General features: G+C 51.2%; 1 protein-coding gene across 3 annotated transcripts in view; it reads right to left on the bottom strand.

The window, feature by feature from the left end:
* Window positions 1-16,861, bottom strand: part of LRIG1 (leucine rich repeats and immunoglobulin like domains 1) — a 110,390-nt gene that overhangs the window by 30,520 nt on the left and 63,009 nt on the right. For all 3 annotated transcript variants that reach the window (XM_036074650.2, XM_036074651.2, XM_036074653.2), the window contains exons 4-6: window positions 5,966-6,103; window positions 3,486-3,629; window positions 1,548-1,691 (exon numbers count right to left, since the gene is read on the bottom strand). In XM_036074650.2, coding sequence (XP_035930543.2) covers window positions 1,548-1,691; window positions 3,486-3,629; window positions 5,966-6,103 — 426 coding nt within the window. The remainder of the gene's footprint in view (window positions 1-1,547; window positions 1,692-3,485; window positions 3,630-5,965; window positions 6,104-16,861) is intronic.

Here is a 16,861-nt window from a genome sequence, read left to right as displayed (position 1 = left end):
CATGTTCATATGCAAGGCCTTTGGGCAACCAGGTTTTGCTTTTATCTCTCTCACTTTCTGCCACTGCTCAAAAGGTGAGCACATTTATAAATAATCCCTCGGGCAACTCATCACCCTCAGCGTGTACGAATATGCTCAACATAAAAACCAAAGGGTATGTGCTAACTCCATTTTCTTCTGAGAACTCTCTTTAACTCTCAGCACACCCAGCGCACAACCACCTGGATTTCAAAGTTCGGAACGACAGTTTTAAGGAGGTCAAGTAAAGGTGCTTTTGAATCGATAGAAACAGACGTGCGGCCAATCCTAGGACCAGGAAGAGGGAGAAGCAAGACCACAGTGCTAATGCTGATGCCCTCACCTCACAGCGAGTGTGGATTTCAGGGTAGGTGGGAAGAGGGGGTCATCAGAGACGCTTCTGACACTGAGCACAGCGCAGAGCCGATGAGACAGGATACAGAGTTTTTGTTTTCTGTTTCCATTGCAAAGATAACAAAGGACATGAACACAGTGATATAACTTGTAAAGCCTGGAACGGAGAGGGTGTGCACGTGTGGGGTTCCTGAGCAAGTTACATCACTGACCGTGACACGACAAATCTCCAGTTGACCCACCAAGACGGGGGGAAAACCAACAAGGAGGGGCGCCTGGCTGGCTCAGTCGGTGGAGCCTAAGACTCTTGGTCTCGGGTCTGTGAGTTTGAGACCCACGGTGGGTGTTGAGATTACTTAAAATAATGGAAAAGAAAAAGAAAAAAGAAAGACCACCCAAGAAAGGAGGACCAGAGACTACCCTTTGGGAGCAGAAGGGGGTAAAGAGAGAATGGGGGAAGAGAGGCCAAGGCCACGTTTCTGTACTCTCTGACTCTACTCGGTTATAAGTATATGTTACTGACCATTGAAAACAAGCTCATTTAAATGTTTAAAAACAGAAGATTGGTAACCGCCTTTCCTGCCCTTCTCCACATGCCCTCCTGCCGCCGCTTTACGTGACTCGGCCTGTAGGCACGCGCTGTGCCCGTGCACATCTGGCGGGAGGGGGTGCTCCCCTGTAAAACTGGGACATCTGCACCGAGGGGCCTGCTTAGCTCACGACACATAAATAAATCTCCCAGGATGAACTTGACACTGGAGCCCCCCTGCACATCCAGAGACGGTCAAGTCCCAAACAGGGAGCCAGGGAACTTCCTGTGGCCTGTGGGAGGGGGCCCACTCTGCGCCCTGCTACTCACTGAGGACGTGGCAGGGGGGAGAGAAGCCCGAGCAGAAGGGCTCCATCTCCCACCTGCACCAGGCTGCTTCCCGGACCAGACCCACGGAAACTGCCCCCAGAGACTTTCCTGACTCCCGAGAAAAAGACCCTTCGATCGGGCCAAGTCACTGAAGCTATTGAGAGGTGCCCAGCCCTCTGAGACCCAAAGGCAGCGGCCAGCTCCGGCGGAAGTCCTCCACGATCCTTCAAGGCAGGGGGCGGAAGGAGCACGTGCAGGGCCGCCAGGGCGCCCGAGCCAAGCAGGGGTGCCGCCCGGAACCCAGCACTGCACTTACAGCACGTGTATCCTGGACAGCCCCCAGAAGGCCCCGTCCGTGAGCTTGCTGATGTTGTTTCGCTGGAGCTTTAGCACCTCCAAACTGTCAAGCCCCTGGAACGTCAGGCCCTCGATGACCCGAATCCGATTCCTAGTCAGGTCCCTAAAGAGATGAAGACAGTGGGTTCAGAGGCCTCGCTGCATGTTCCCTGCCTACACCTGTTCTCATGCAGGCCCAGCCGGGTTTCTTAGCCAGCAGGGAAGATCGTGCTGAGGACGTCCCAGCGAAGCCCAGATGTACCGCGGGGGCCCGCTGTCTTACAGCCGCTCCTGCCCGCCACGCAGGCAGGGACACGGACTGGGCCATGGCTTGTGAAGGAAAGAGGGCGCAGTTTCCCCAGAAGCCAGCCCCACCAGGCCTCCCAATGACTGAGCGCTCCATTTCCTCCCCAAACATCCATGACTCTGCAGTGAGGAGGTGGGTGTGACTCAGGATGGGAACGTCTTAGGTGAGGTGTCTCTTAGCTCAGCAAGAGAAATCCACACCAGATGCCCAACCCAGGAAAAACCTGACCACTGGACAGCAGAAAGCAATGATACTTTTCACTGGAGGCATTAATGGGGTCTCTACTGATGGAGAGGAGTGAGTGCACATTGGGGAGGCGGGGAGCTGACACACCATGAAGCACACACAGCTGGCTTCCAACCCCAGCATGGTAAAACCTCAGTGCACCAAAAGATTTCAGGAATCTGGGGGGGCTGGGTCCATTAGTAACGCTGGGGGAAGGGGAGGGGAGAATACAGGGCTGACCAGAAAGCCCTTGGTTTTCCCCAAATACTTCTGTAGTGTCTCATGACAATGCCCCACACACAACCTCCTGAGCATCAAGAGACCTTCTCCAGAGCTGAAGAGACCAGAGATCTTCTGCATGGGTGTATGTGTGTGCGTGTGTATGTGTGAGTGTGTAACAGCACTGAGTATGTGTTTGAGTGTGAATGAGTATGTGTGTGTATATGTGAGTATGTAGGAGTGTAAATGAGTGTATGTGTGAGTGTGTATGTATGTGTAAGAGTATGTGAGTGTGATTGTGTGTATGTGTGAGAATGAGTGTATGTGTGAGTGTGTGTGTGTGTGTGTGAGGGACACACAGGTGTGAGGGTGCTGGGGTACGGGGCGCCCCGTCTTGCTGCCAAACCTGGCCCTGAACAATTATTGTGTTCTGTTTAAACCCAATCTCCCATACTGGCTTATTTTCCTGATATTCCTCTTCTGAGACAATGAGGACACAGGAAAACAAAAAACCGGGGAGCAAATGATCCATTGGGTTCCAGGAAATAGGTTTTCTTAAATCCAAACTCTGTGCCATCCTAAGAGTGCACTCTGCCTTGGATATCAAAAAACAAAACAAATAAATCCTTTCTTAAAAAACAAAACAAAACAAAACAAAACAAACCAACTACCTTGTAGTATTTATCAGGAAGATGATGGCCCCCCTCCTGCTCACTACCTCTACCTCTGGCTACACTAACTTTCTCTCAGATTGCTCAAAAAGTGTTGGACACCATAATGCCCACAGTACAGATTTTATGAGGACTTTAAAACACACACACACGAAACCCCTAAGATAAATACCCCAACCCACACAGCCTAAGCATTAGCCAGGATCAGCTAACCAGCAGGATTCCTCATTTCATTTTGGAAAGTGCCAGTGAGGACGAGCGTATAGATCCTCAGTGGATCTTGATTTCTCCACAACCTGAGGCAGCCCACAGGCACCAGACCCAGCTTCTAATTTGCTTTTATTAGGTGTCGCCATAGGGCCATTAATGATAGTTTATGCAGAGCCTGACTGAGGGGGGGTGAGGAAGGGGTCGCTCTTGGAACGAGGTCCATGGGGCAATCTGGCCTCCATAAAGTTTGGCTAACCTTAATTAAAGTGCAGGTTTCTATACTCACAGTTGTGTCAGCCTGGGTAACTTGAATGCTTTCATAGGAAGCTGGGTGATCCTGTTTTTGCTCAGGCGAAGCATTACCAGCGACCGTGACAGGCCATCAAATGCTCCCGACTCCAGGGTGCCGATCCGGTTGCTTGCCAGGTTGCTGGAATGGTAAGGACAGAGAACGCAGTGTCAGTAGGGGGCTTTCCTCATTCTGTTACAGACGCTGGCTGAGTTGGGGGAAAAAGCTAACACACACCCAGAGGGACGGGTTTCCGATGACACATTTATCATCTTTAGTCCTAGATGGGGGAGCCGGGAAACTTGGGTGCCAAGACCATCCCCTCAGGCCTTGATGGAAGGCTCACTGCAGCTCAGAGCACACTGTGGCTGCCTTCCACTGGAGGGTGGGGTCAACGTCACTGACCTCCACCCCAGCACCCTCACAGTCCAGCCGGGCCGTGCGGAGGGGCCATCTCCAGAGCTACCTGCAGGATTCCCTCAACACCCACGAACCAAGAGTGAGCGTTCAGAGTTGGTGAGAAAAGCCCTAGGAATCAGAAGGTCAACCTCCAGGCAAGGTCAGAACGGATTTATTAATTTAGGGAAACAACCCTAAATTTTATTTATTTTTATTTATTCAAAGATTTATTTATTTATTTATTTTAGATAGCGTGCACAAGGTGGGGGAGGGGCAGAGGGACAGAATCTCCAGCAGACTCCCTGCTGAGCAGGGAGCCCAACTCAGGGCTTGATTCCATGACCCCAAGGTCATGACCTGATCAAGAGTCGGATGCTCAACTGACTGAGCCACCCAGGCGCCCCACCAGCCTTAAATATTAAAGTGGATCTCACTATACAACCTTTTATATATAGATATATAAATGCACACACACACACTCCTATAAATGTGTATAAGCCAATTCATTTCAATCATCTGAAGTGTATCAAAGAAACACTAGTTAAGGAGACCTGCACAGGGTCCCTCTGGACAACAAGCAATTCTTTAATGGGATGTCCACTCATAGGATTACGTGTGTGAAGAGCACTTCTCCTCAAAACGTACTGCAATATACACGTTGTATCTGTGCATTCCACTGTGCGGACATTCTATCAACTAATAAAAAGAAGAAAGAAGAAAAAACAGAGAGAAAAGGGAAGAACAATATGTTATTCCTATCAGAAGTTACCACTACTACCTCTTTTCTTCCGCCTTCCCTGGACCAATGCTGCTTTTTGTGGCTAAAACAAAAAGGGAAAAGACCAGAGAGAGTTTGCTTCCACGGAGATGGGAAGGGGATGAGGCATTTTTTGCCTGTCAGGCAGCGGCCCAGGACAGGGCACATGAGGATTCTATGCCAACGGGCCTGGACTGTTTGTTCTTAACACTCCACATTAAAGAACAGTCTGTGTGATGGAGATACGCGGGCCAGGAGCCGCCAAAATAGAAAGTCCCTCCTGCTTTCGTGCAGAGAGAGGTCACTGCCATTCAGTTCAGTGCTTGCTGGTTTCTTTGTCCCAAGCAAGGGAGTGCCAGGTGGCAAGTGGACACCTCTGGAAAGCCCTGAGTGGGGGCTCAGCACTGTCACCCTGGCATAACAAAAGCCAGGGCCTCCCGTTTCCAATTCTGGTGTCGTGAAGCAACCTAAGAAAGAATTCGCTCCCCCTCTTTGGGGTCTTGGAAAATCCATGTGCCAGGCCTTGGCCTCCCTGAACAGAGGGGTCAAAACAACCCCTAAACTAGCCTCATGAACGAGCCCCAAAATGACTCAGGATCAGTAATGACGCAGGGAATGAAAACTCATATGTCATTTGAAGATGTCTCTGGAGCCTGGGTTTTTAGTTTCTTCCCCAAAACAACATTTTTCTACCAACAAGCAGTAAGCTCAACAGGTTTGAATGGTTCTTCTTCCTCCCTGCTCCCACCCATTGGGTGTGAGAAGGGCTGTTGGGATGGGTGAAGGGGACGCAGACCAACAGAGATCTACGAGGTCCTGGGAACCCACATAAGGGCGTCCGTGCCTCCTGAAGAACCCCCATCCCAGGCTTCAGGAGGTGGTGCCACAAAGATCCGCACGTACGGGTTAAGCCTCGGCAGGGAGGCCTCCCCGCGGGGCCGTTTGCTAAGTACCCCTGAACCTTCTCTCCTGGCTCTCCTGCCAGGCAGCCCCGGAAGTGAGGAAGAACCAAGGCCTCGTACTCAAGCTGCATCTGTACTCGAGGGCTAGCCGCCCCTCTCAAGTGGCAGGTCTGGGAGACTCCTTTGCCTCTCCCTGCCTCAGCGGCCACCCCTACAGTCAGACTAATGCTGCTCGATGAGGAAATGCTCTACAAATGCGCCAGCAGAAGACAGTGGACTGGGGTTCCCCGTCCTCTGCCCTGCTGAGGGGAGCCGAAGGCGCATGCCCAGCCCCCCCAGACTCAGCCCGGGCACGGTGGGGAGGGAAACACGCACTCTGCGTTCACACCCGGGGGCCGACGGCAGCGCAGGGCACTTACAGCTCCTTTAGGTGCAGCCCGTGCGGAAAGCAGGTGTTCCGGATCTCCGTGATGTTGTTCGAGCTCAGGTCCAGCACCTCCAAGGAAAGGTAAGTCTGCAGCTGACTTCCCTCCACACTGCGGATCTTATTGTGCTGCCTGAAACACACAAAGGCAGGGCACTCGAACGTGTCTTTTTGCCAAGAAACATTCTCCCCGCCGTTTCTTTCAGACACCTCCTTCCCCAGCTGATGCAGACAATTCTCAGAAGTGGTGGCGCTCTTCACATGAGGCCTCCCGTTCTTCTTTCCGCAGAGTTATCACCTGCTGGCTGGGTGCTACAGAGAATATTGAATTTTCTGGCAGCCACTAGTTTGTCTGCCCCAGTTCAAAGCCTAGGCTGCTGTCCCCAAGGACAAGAATGCAGGGGTCATGAATGCCGTGCGAGAACACCGAGATCAGAACTCAACTCACCAGTGCATGTTCCCATAAAGAATGTGCCCGGTGAACCTGCCAGTTCCAGCTGCCGTTCTCATCTAGAACCTTCAGAACAGAGCCCGGCCCCATCACGTATGGGACTGCCGGCACCAGAGCCCAGAGTTCAGGTCTAATCCAACTTAATGCATCATGACACACCTCATGGTTTCCCAGGCGTGAAGACAGGCACAAGGGATTTTTTTTTTTTTTTTAATGACACACTTCTGACAACCTAAGGGGAACAGGAACTTGGTGCTCAGTCTGCCTGGAATTAAATCGTTGGACCCTCCTGACTCTCCCCCACCCACCCATAGCTTTGCTCCTCATTTCCTCGTATGGAAGATGGGCCCTTCAGAGACATGGATCACCCAGCCGAAACCACATGAAAGCCGACGTTAACCTAAGCGTTCAGAGGGCTTAACACCTGTCTGAGAAAGGCGTTTTACCACCATGACTTAGTTACACTTGTAGTCATCTTTCTGGAAAGCCCCCAGCCTAACCGACCAACCCGTATTTACTAACCAGGAGAAAGACGACAAATGCTAACCGAAGCTGGGGGGCATCCGCCCCCCCCCCCATTGTAGGTTTGGCTCCACCAGGCAGATTCAAACCACAGCAGCCCTAATCCCAATATTCAGATACTTCAGAATCTGTTGGGTGGCAGTGCTGGGCCTCTGGTTCCAGGCGCTCACTTGGGCCAGTTTCTGAGTCAACAGTGTCAGGGTCCCCGGCCAATCAAAGCATTCTTGAACACAACACAAGCCAGGCGTCGCTTACCAAGTGGCATCTCTTTTAAACAAACACTTGACCAAATCGGTTCCAACAGGCATAAACAAGGCTCTCTTTCCCAGAAGCTCTGGGGCTGTCTGTCCATTCCTTTGTTTTCTTCACAACTCTCCCAGGCCCTGAACCCAAAAATCCATTTACAAAGGCACAACTCCACACACGGGGAAGTCTCCCCAGAATGAAAGGCCACTTTTCCCTTCACATCCCCTCCCCACCCCCCCCAAAGCGATTTCCTTTGAGTTATTATGTTCTTAATAAAGATGGTCTCTTCAGTTTTGGGACTCCAAAAGAAAAAGGAAAAAAGAAGACCTTTATTATGTTAAGTATGGGAAAAGAAGAACAAGAAATAAAGGCCGCAGTGCTGAGCCTCATCCAGGAACTGTGAATGCATGACCGGGGAGCCAGGAAAAGAGGATCTGAGAAAAGCAGGCAAGCAGCACTGGTGGCCCCAAGTCACGAAAAACGGGACCAGACACAGAGGAAGGGGCCACAGGACAGCTGCGAGCCCCCCCCCCACCGCTTCTCCCATGGCGCCTCATCTGTCTCTGCCTTTCATCTTCTACCTTTGTCTCTTGTTTATTCATGGACTCAAACGTGTTCTGGGCCCCTGGGTGTGCCAGGCCCACTCTGGAGGAAGGACGCTGACATAAGCATGGGGCTCTTTCACGTGCTGTAGACTTCCTCAGTTGGTCAAAGAGGCAAGTCCTGGGGACGACACATAACCGAGCATGGGAGTGAGGATGACAGAGGCATAAGGGACGAATCGTGCCAGTAACAGTGAATTCTGTGCCCTGAGCAGTTTGTGGGGGCCAGCGCCAGGGGCAGGAGGCCAACACAGAGAAGACATGGGCCGGGAGCTGGGAGGGCAGGCAGAGCGCCTTCCCGGTCAACCTGGGGAGTAGGGACTCCATGTCACCACAGTCCAGGAGAGGGAGAGCACCACACAGGGACAGACACAAGAGAAGAGTAAGAGAGGGGCCCATGGGATCTGAAGAGGACAGCTGGGAGCTACATCAAACAGTGATGCTGAAGATTCTAGTCTGCAGAGGTAACCCGGTTAGCAGGCTAGTGGCCACGCCTTCCATCCTTGTCGGCTTATGGACTGCTCCCAACTCAGTAACCAGAGAGATCCTGTTAAGGCATCCCAAGGAACAGGGGAAAACATTTGTAAATCACATATCTGATAAGGGACTAATATCTAGAATATATAAAGAACTCCAGTGCGCCTGGGTGGCTCAGTTGGTTAAGCGACTGCCTTCGGCTCAGGTCATGATCCTGGAGTCCCGGGATCGAGTCCCGCATTGGGCTCCCTGCTCGGCAGGGAGTCTGCTTCTCCCTCTGACCCTCCCCCCCTCATGCTCTCTCTCTCTCTCTCTCAAATAAATAAATAAAATCTTAAAAAAAAAAAAAAATAGAATATATAAAGAACTCCTAAAGCTCAACAACAAACCACCCCCCCAAACAACCCGATTAAAAAATGGGCAAAGAACTTGAACAGATGTTTCTCCAAAGAAGACATACAAATGGCCAGTGAGTACAAGGAAAGATGCTCAACATCACTAACCTCACACTCATACAATGGCTACTGTTAAAAACAAAACAAAACAAGGGTGGACAAGAATGTGGAGAAATGGGAACCCCGGCGCCATGCTGAAGAAAATGGTCTGGTGGTTCCTCAAAAAAGTAAACATCACACGATCCAGCCGCACTGCTCCTGGCTGTATATCCCGAAGAACCGAAAGCAGGTCTCAAAGAGGTAGAAGCACACCTGGCCAGCTTCTCTGAACCCACAGGCTCCCCCTCCCCATCTCCCTCTCTCTTTCTCTCTCTTTCACACACACACACACACACACACACACACACACACTTTCCACTCCTTCACCTGCTTTATTTTTCTCAAAAGCTCTAATTATCACCGGGTATATCCAGTAATAACTTATTTCTAGTCTAACACCTTCTCTCCCACCAGGCTGTGGCTCAAGGAGAGACCAGTCTGTTCTGCCCACTAATGTGTCTCCAAGCACTCGAACAGTGTGAAGCATGTAACGGGTGCTCAATAAATATGTGCTGAATGATTCATAAGAAATGAATACAGGTTAAATTTCTGAATCTCACAGATTTGGGACTCGCCAGCATTTAAGCAGAAGAAAATCATGCAGGCAGAGGAGTTCAGTCTGAGAGCGTGAGGGAAAGAAAGAGCGCCCATGGCCCTGAGGCAGGGCTGCCCAGAAAACACAAGAGACGTAGTCTGCAGTGGCTCCCCAGGTCCTCGGGGCTCCAACACTGCTGGTCCCAGCTGCCCAGGGGGTACAGCCATCTCCCCACTGGACTGGTTTCCCTGCTCTTCACTCTAGCCCAAAGCCCTGATCCAATTCTTCCTGAAGTTCCATACTCTGGAAAACGGACCGCATGCTTCTGTGCGCCTGTGGACTCTACCCACCCCAGCCCCGACACACAGCAAGAGTCACCCCATGTTAGACAGCCCTGTGGACCGTGGCCACTCCGCCCCAGGGCCAGGGTTCTTCCTGTGCTGACACCTGGCACAGCACAGGAGAGCATGTCGGGAGCACTGCCCTGCCGGCCGGGGTTCAAATCTCAGTGATGCAACTGGCAGGTGTGAACCTCAAGAGGAGCCTCATCTATAAAGTGAGGTGTGAAGTTCCTCTGCCCCATGGGTGATGGGACCCGACACAAAGCGGTTGCTCCATTAAACCAGTTCTTGTTTTTATTAGTCATATTTGTATCCTCAGAGCCAGGCTCAGGATCTGGTTTGTGGGAGGTGCTCTGGCAAAAGAATAAATGAATAAAATTAATGAATGACTGGTTCCTGTCCATCCCTCGGCCACATTTCAGTGCAAGCAGGCAGGCCTGACTCCTCTCTCAGGAAAAAAGCATTGACTCAGAGCTCTCAGTCTTCTCTTGGTGCAGGAAAGAAGTGTGCTCCAACTGGAGAGTGTCACACCCAGCCCCTGGAAGACCGGGCTGAAGTAGGTAGCTGTGCCTCAAAGCAAATCCCAGACGAAAGCGTCTGCGGGACTCCACAGCTAGAGACCTGCTGGATCCCCGACCACCCGCAGGACATTCCCCTCCTCACTCCCACAGCGAGCATGGCTTACGTGCACTCACCCTGGCCCCAGCCCACCACACTCTGCCCTATCCCATCCGGGGAAGTCGGTCCGTCCAAGACACCCCCTCCAGACACCCATCCATAAAGGCCAGAGCCCACAGCCAGCATTCAGGGGAAGCCCTCCTATCCCCTTGACAGTAGACAGCTGTGAACATGTGTTTGCTGCTCTGAGTCCATCAGGCGGTCCACTTTCAAGAAACTGTCCATGCTTTTAATGCCGCGTGCAGCGTCGAGGTGGTCATCAGGTCTCTCCTTTAACGTAACTAACTGTCCCATTCCCAAGAAGGCCCACGCTTATCTTTATAACTTCTGGATCCTTGTTCAAGTTCTTTTTAGCAACAGCTGACCAATAACTCAACACCTGTATGCAGCAGGCCCTGGGTGAAGCCTCAGGGAAATTGTACAGCAATCTAAAGAGGTAGGTACTATTATTCTCTGTACTTGATAGCTGAAGACACTGAGGCTTAGAGATCTGCTGGGATTCTTCTGAGGTCACACAGCTGAGAAGAGGAACCAGAAAGCAAATTCAGGGGAGCAGGACTATCCGACATGCCCTCTAAGAGGCTCTCCCAGCAGAATTTTAAGGACACTGTCCTGGATTCAATCCATAAACCTTCAGCATAGCTTGGCTAGGTCTGAATGCTAGCTGGCTATTTCCTGGTCACCTCAGAGCAGTCTGTGTAATTGGCCTCAGCTAGGCCTCGCTTTTGTACCAGCTTCCCGGAGGCCTGCGTGAGCAGCAAATTTGCAGAGGGCTTTGTGCGGCCCACCTCAGCAACAAGGCAGAGGAAGCTCAAGTTCTTACTCATGGATATTCTGGATGGAAAGAATAGTTCCTTTGAGATCACGTCTTTAAGGACCTGTATTTGAGGGAGGAATGGCTACCTTTCTTCCTAGGGAATGGAGAGCTGCAGAGGGATGCCCAGCCTCTCTGCCGTTGAACTACATCAGCATGGTTCTGTGGCCGTGGGGCTGCCGAAGGTGCAGGGCGGATCACGGGTACTCGCCTCCGCCCAGTGTCGGTTTACTCCTCAGGCTGTCCTCTGGGGCGAGGAGAACTTAATACGGCGCAAGTCTATTAAACCAACACCTGTTAAAGGCTTCAAAAATAAAATCAGTCTTCAAAGGCGGAGGGCAGGCAAGATAAGCTCTCTCGACTTGGCTATATTTTCAGAGCCGATGTTAAATTGGACAGTAAAACAGACAGAGGCATTTGAAACCAACATTTAAAACTTTTTATCATAAGTGATTGTTCCACTATGGGTCTGTGAAAGCCTCATTTACAAGGTACTCCCGTTGGTGGTGGAAAAGATCTCATGTCACTGACAACAGCCAGAAATAAAGGGAAAGGAGATCAAAGGAAGCAGGGTCAAGGTGGGTCAAATGGATTACAGCTGGTTCCTGAAATTATGCACCTATTGTCTACACAAGGAGTCAACAAACGTCTTCTATAATAGGCCTGATAGTATGTACTTTAGGCTTTGTGTGTCACGCATTCTGTCACAAGTACTCAACTCTGATGGAATGTAATATGACAATACGTAAATGAATGAGTTCCAGTAAACCTTTATTCACAAAAATAAGCTGTGGGCCACATCTGACCCACTGCCTATGGTTTACTGACCCCTGGTCTACACTACAGCAACCAGTTTGGGTTGGTGGGGGGAGTCACCCAGATTCTAATTCTAGCTCTGATGCAGCCTTGGAACTGTTTGTAAGTCACTTTCTGCATCTGGTTTAACGACCTGCAAAACGGCGCCCCGCCTCCTACAGCAGAGACCCCTCCCATTGTCCCTCAGTGCCCAGGTCAGGCATCACTGCTGAGAATCCTTCCCACCGGTGTCTTCTCCACCTCTTCAGGAAGTGGGACCTAAGTCTTCATCATTATTATGTCCCTCAAAGACAACCCAGGATTCTGACCAGAGCCAGTGGAGAAGATAGGCAAACAGGGTGATCTTACAGAGACTGGAGATCCTCACTTTTTATCCTTATTCCTTTTAATTCTTCTAATTAGGCAAACACACTGAAGTCGGCCAGCGCACAGTCCTCACATCACGCCCTGCAGCTCTTCCAGAGAATTATGGTGACTCCCAGAAATCCACACTGTCAACTCCCAGAGTGTTGGTTCTCACTAGTAACAGCGTGTCTTCCACGTTATCTCAATATCAAACTTTCAAAAGGTCTTACTTAACAAAATCAGCAAAATTCAAATTCCCCAGACCTTGCTTTGTTTGAACCTCTGGCTAAGAAACAATCTAGCCCTGAGATGGGGGCGGGGGGGGGGGGAAGTCATACACCTGCCCACAGCCTCCGCCCTGCGCTCACCACGGTGATCCTGCCGAGCATCCTTACACTCCACACCCTGCCGGCTCGGAGCACCAGAAGCACCTCGTACCTGGCCCATCCTGGGCCGCCCCAGAATTTGTTCTATGGCTCTGCTCCCCAGCACCTGCAGCCCCCACAGCAGGCACTCCAAAGTCTAACCAGAATGAAGGAGCGCACACACCCTTCAGGGCTGCCTGGGGCTACAGGGCAATTTTGTAGCCCATACATGGAACCCACAGAAGGCGACCCCGTTATTGTTGATGTAGTGTAAAACTCAGTGCAGGGCAGAGGTCCTGATGCCTACCTGAGGGGGTTGGCTGTATTATGGCAAGCGCCAGAAGATGCTAATCATTTCAAGAACACAGATGAAGAAAATCATTTCTCCTTTGCTGAACACTATAGCACTGCCAAAGGGGCCATATGGCCCCGTGGAGGCGGCTGTTGTATTAGTTTGCAGATGTTTTCATGGCAATATCACAGGCCTACTGAGAAGGGCATTCACTGTAAGTGCAGAGCTCAATGCCTTTGTACCACGTCTGTTCACCCACGTACCCACCGCTCAGATCGCGATTCAGAACGTGCCGCCTCCTTCCTGTCCCTCTCCCAGCGGTTCTTCTTCCCAAAGGGAACAGCTCCGTTCTACCACCCATGACCAATCTTGCCTACTTTTGTGCTTTATACACATGTTCTCACTCCAGACAGTCTCTTCAGTATCCGGCTACTTTCACTCAACATTCTGTTCATGGGATCAACGCGTGCTGTTGCGTGAGCGGTCATTAATCCCGTTCCATCGCCGTATGATACCGTATACAGTACACAGCAGCTGACTGTTCATCCTACCGTTGATGGGCACGGAGTCATTTCCAGTTTGGGTTACTGCGACAACCGCAGCTATGAACACATGTTGTGCGTGCATCTTTGGGTGCCTATTTGCATGCACCTGGGGCCAGCATCTACGTCCAGGCGCAGCGCCGATGCGCAATCACAGGGCACGCATCTGTTCGGCCTCAGACGACACTGCTCGTTTCCTTTTAAACCAAATTCCCCAGAGGTGAAATGTGTCTGAAAAGCCATTTGATACAACTGCAATGTTCCCTGCTGCTTCACTCAACCACATTGTCAGAGGCCACCACCCTCCCATGTCCCTCAGCCTGCACCTGTCCCTCCACAAAAAGCATCAGAAATACAGCCTGGGGCCACAGAGCATGGCCAAACTCAGTCTAATCTTGTTCAGGTGTCCAACAGAGTATTTTAAATGGGGGCCAAATGAGCACCAAAAAAGGAAAGGATAAAAAATAATTCCAAGTCCCAAATTGGCAAGAAGTAATGTACCTCATGTACCAGGATCAACACCATGAGCAACTTGAAACATGAAGATAAGGAGGCTGCAAAAAGAAGGATTGAGCACTCCTAGGCCACTGAGAAGAAACGTTCCGCCTCCCAGAATGACAGTCCGAAACCTCACCCCCTCACTAGCCCGCTTCACATTCGTTCACCTTAAGAATGAAAACCAAAACCATGTGTTCTACTGCATAAATTGACAATTTGCTCCAAGAAACCAGTGATGCCTCAGAAATGGCCCAGCCTAGGTTGTTTGCTGGACAGGATATGAGAATCAGAATACGCAGGGTTTCTTTCTCTCCTCCTCCTCCTCCTCCTCCTCACTGCCCACCCCTCCCCACTGCTGCTGGTGAATCATCAGTTCCCTGGGGAATTTTGGCAGATTCTCAGCCTGGCTGCAGATGACGTTCCGGATCTGTTTATTCAGGTGGAGATCGGATAAAAAACAAGAGCAGCCCAGTGGCGGGATAAACAGCCTCCAGCAGGCGGGGTCAGCCCCTCCGAAGGCAGGACCGGGCTGTGTCAACCAACCTCCTGATCCCTTCACTTCCTTTAGGGTCACTCTCCCCTTGGGGTCTTCAACGAACTGTTTTGATTAACTCCTTGCAAAGGAGACGTGATGTCCCATCCCCCTGGGAGTGGGTGGCCCCAGGCAGCTCGATGCAGCAGAGCCCACTGGTTTCCCCCACCCTTACACACAGCAAGCTGGAAGCCTATGATTGGGAACGGGGAAGCTACACATGGTCGCGTCAGCCACCACGGTTCTGTGACGTCTAGAGTGGCCCAGCCCATGAATGACTGTAAATTGTCAGAATCCCCATCCCAACTACCAGGGTTCTGCATTCCGTTCCAAGATGGACAAACAAACAAACAAAAAGAAAACCTCCTAAGGAAGGGTACATGGCTGAGTCAAAGAAGCTAATCAGAAAAGGCCACCTCCTCTATGATTCCAATATAGGATATTCTGGAAAAGGCAAAACAAGGGGGCTGGTAGAAAGATCAGTAGTTGCCAGGGGTTCTGGGGAGAGAGGGATGAACAGGTGGAGCAAAGGTTTTAGGGCAGTGAAACTATTCTGAACGATACTGTAATAGTGAATAAATGTCATTAAACATTTGTGGAAGCCCAAGGAATGCACAACAGTGAACCCTAACATAAACTATGGGGTTAGTTAATAATGTATCAATACTGGCCCATCCATTCTAACAAATTTACCACACTAGTGCAAAATGTTAATAGTGGAAACTGGAGGAAGCGGTATACGGGAAGTCTCTGTACTCTCGGCTCAATTTTTCTGTAAACCTAGAAGTGCTCTAATAGTCTATTAATTATAAACAGATCAAAACAAAGCCTCCTAAGGTATTAAGTAGTCCCGAGGTCATTACATCATTAGAATGTAATTAGAGTTTTGAGCCAATCTTCTTTACTGCCATATCCTTCGCACCCAGAACCAGGCTTGGAACATAAATGGTGCTCGATAAATATTTGTTGAATAAACACATGAATTACAAGTTTAAGTTCAGTCTCCCACATTCACCACCACAAACCTGAACAAAGGAACGTTATTCAGAAAAAAAAATACTGAGGCAAGACCAACCATCCAATTAAAAATTTTTTAAAAAGAAATTAAAGGTTTAGCCTAGGATTTATTAGGTAGAAAAGCAGTCATATTGAAAAGAAAATGCCGAACGAAGTGGATTTTTAGGTTAATTGTGCATTTTCCCCAATTTAACCCCAAACCCCAGACCTTCACTGATTAGCCGGGGTTACCGTGCATCGGCCAACAGTCTGCCCTTCCCGCGCCTGGCAGCAGTGAGGAGCAGTCCTACCCAAGATCCCCGTCGTCCCTTGGCCACAGGGGGAAGGGGTGATGAGGAATTCAACTCGGGGAGTGCCTATCGGACACCAGTGACCTCAGGAAGACCTACAAGCCGCACCTGGACTGCACTCCCCGGGGAGAAAGGCTGTGCCGTTTTAACACGGGCCGGGACTCTAGGGATTGGCCAACGTGTGGAGAGTCAGTCCCATGACCCTGGGAGGTAACCTGTTCTGGCATCTGAGCAGGGTAGAGCGGCACCAGGCTGAGCCAAGATTCGGAAAGCTGAGAACAATGAGCCCCTTCCACTCGAAGTTCCCATCTACACAGGGCACCCCCTGGGTCAGGAAAGCCGAAAGTGTTTCTTTACTGGTCCAGGCTACCATGGCCGCTCAGTTCTCTCCCTCGGCCTTATCTTCCCCTAAATCCATCAATACATCCTTGTTTTCTTCTCCTTTTCTCCCCTGCCCTGGCAGGCTGCCACCCTGCACACAGCTGGTGTTCCCCTCCGGCACCCTGGAGCCCTCACAAACAAGGGGCCCCGCCGGGAAGTCCGCAGAGCGGCAGGCTGTCAGGCGGCGTCCCGTGGCACTGCAGTCCCCGACACTAGCGGGGAGCCCGGGGATGCTGCACGAACGCACCGGGCTCGCCTGACTGCTCCTCGCTGCCGTCTGCAAGCTCCACGCGTCTGTGCCCACTGGGCTCGGTCCCCCGAGGGGAGCAGGGAGGAGAACCCGTGTGCCTAACGATGAGCTAGTGGCACAGATCCTCCCAGACTTGAGGGGCTGGCAAAGCAAGGTAGGCAAGGTGGAGAGATGGCAGTGGTGAGGATCAAGGCCAGGCTCCAAGCCCAGAAACCTTCAACAAGGGGTGTCCACTGTGCTCCTCTTAGAAGGGTGTGACGGAGCTACAATGGGTGGTCCTCAAACTGCCGACTCGGCGCCGGGAGGGCAGGGTGCACACGTCCCCCTCTCCCCGCCACGTGACAGGATATAGCTACTGCACGGCACCCAGCAAGCACCCCTCTCCACGGTAAGTGCTGGTCGG

This window comes from Halichoerus grypus, chromosome 1 (genome assembly GCF_964656455.1).
Source record: "Halichoerus grypus chromosome 1, mHalGry1.hap1.1, whole genome shotgun sequence".
In the NCBI taxonomy this organism is placed as follows: Eukaryota; Metazoa; Chordata; class Mammalia; order Carnivora; family Phocidae; genus Halichoerus; species Halichoerus grypus.
The sequence above is the reverse complement of the archived record's forward strand: the minus strand, read 5'-3'. Positions and strand labels throughout refer to the sequence as shown.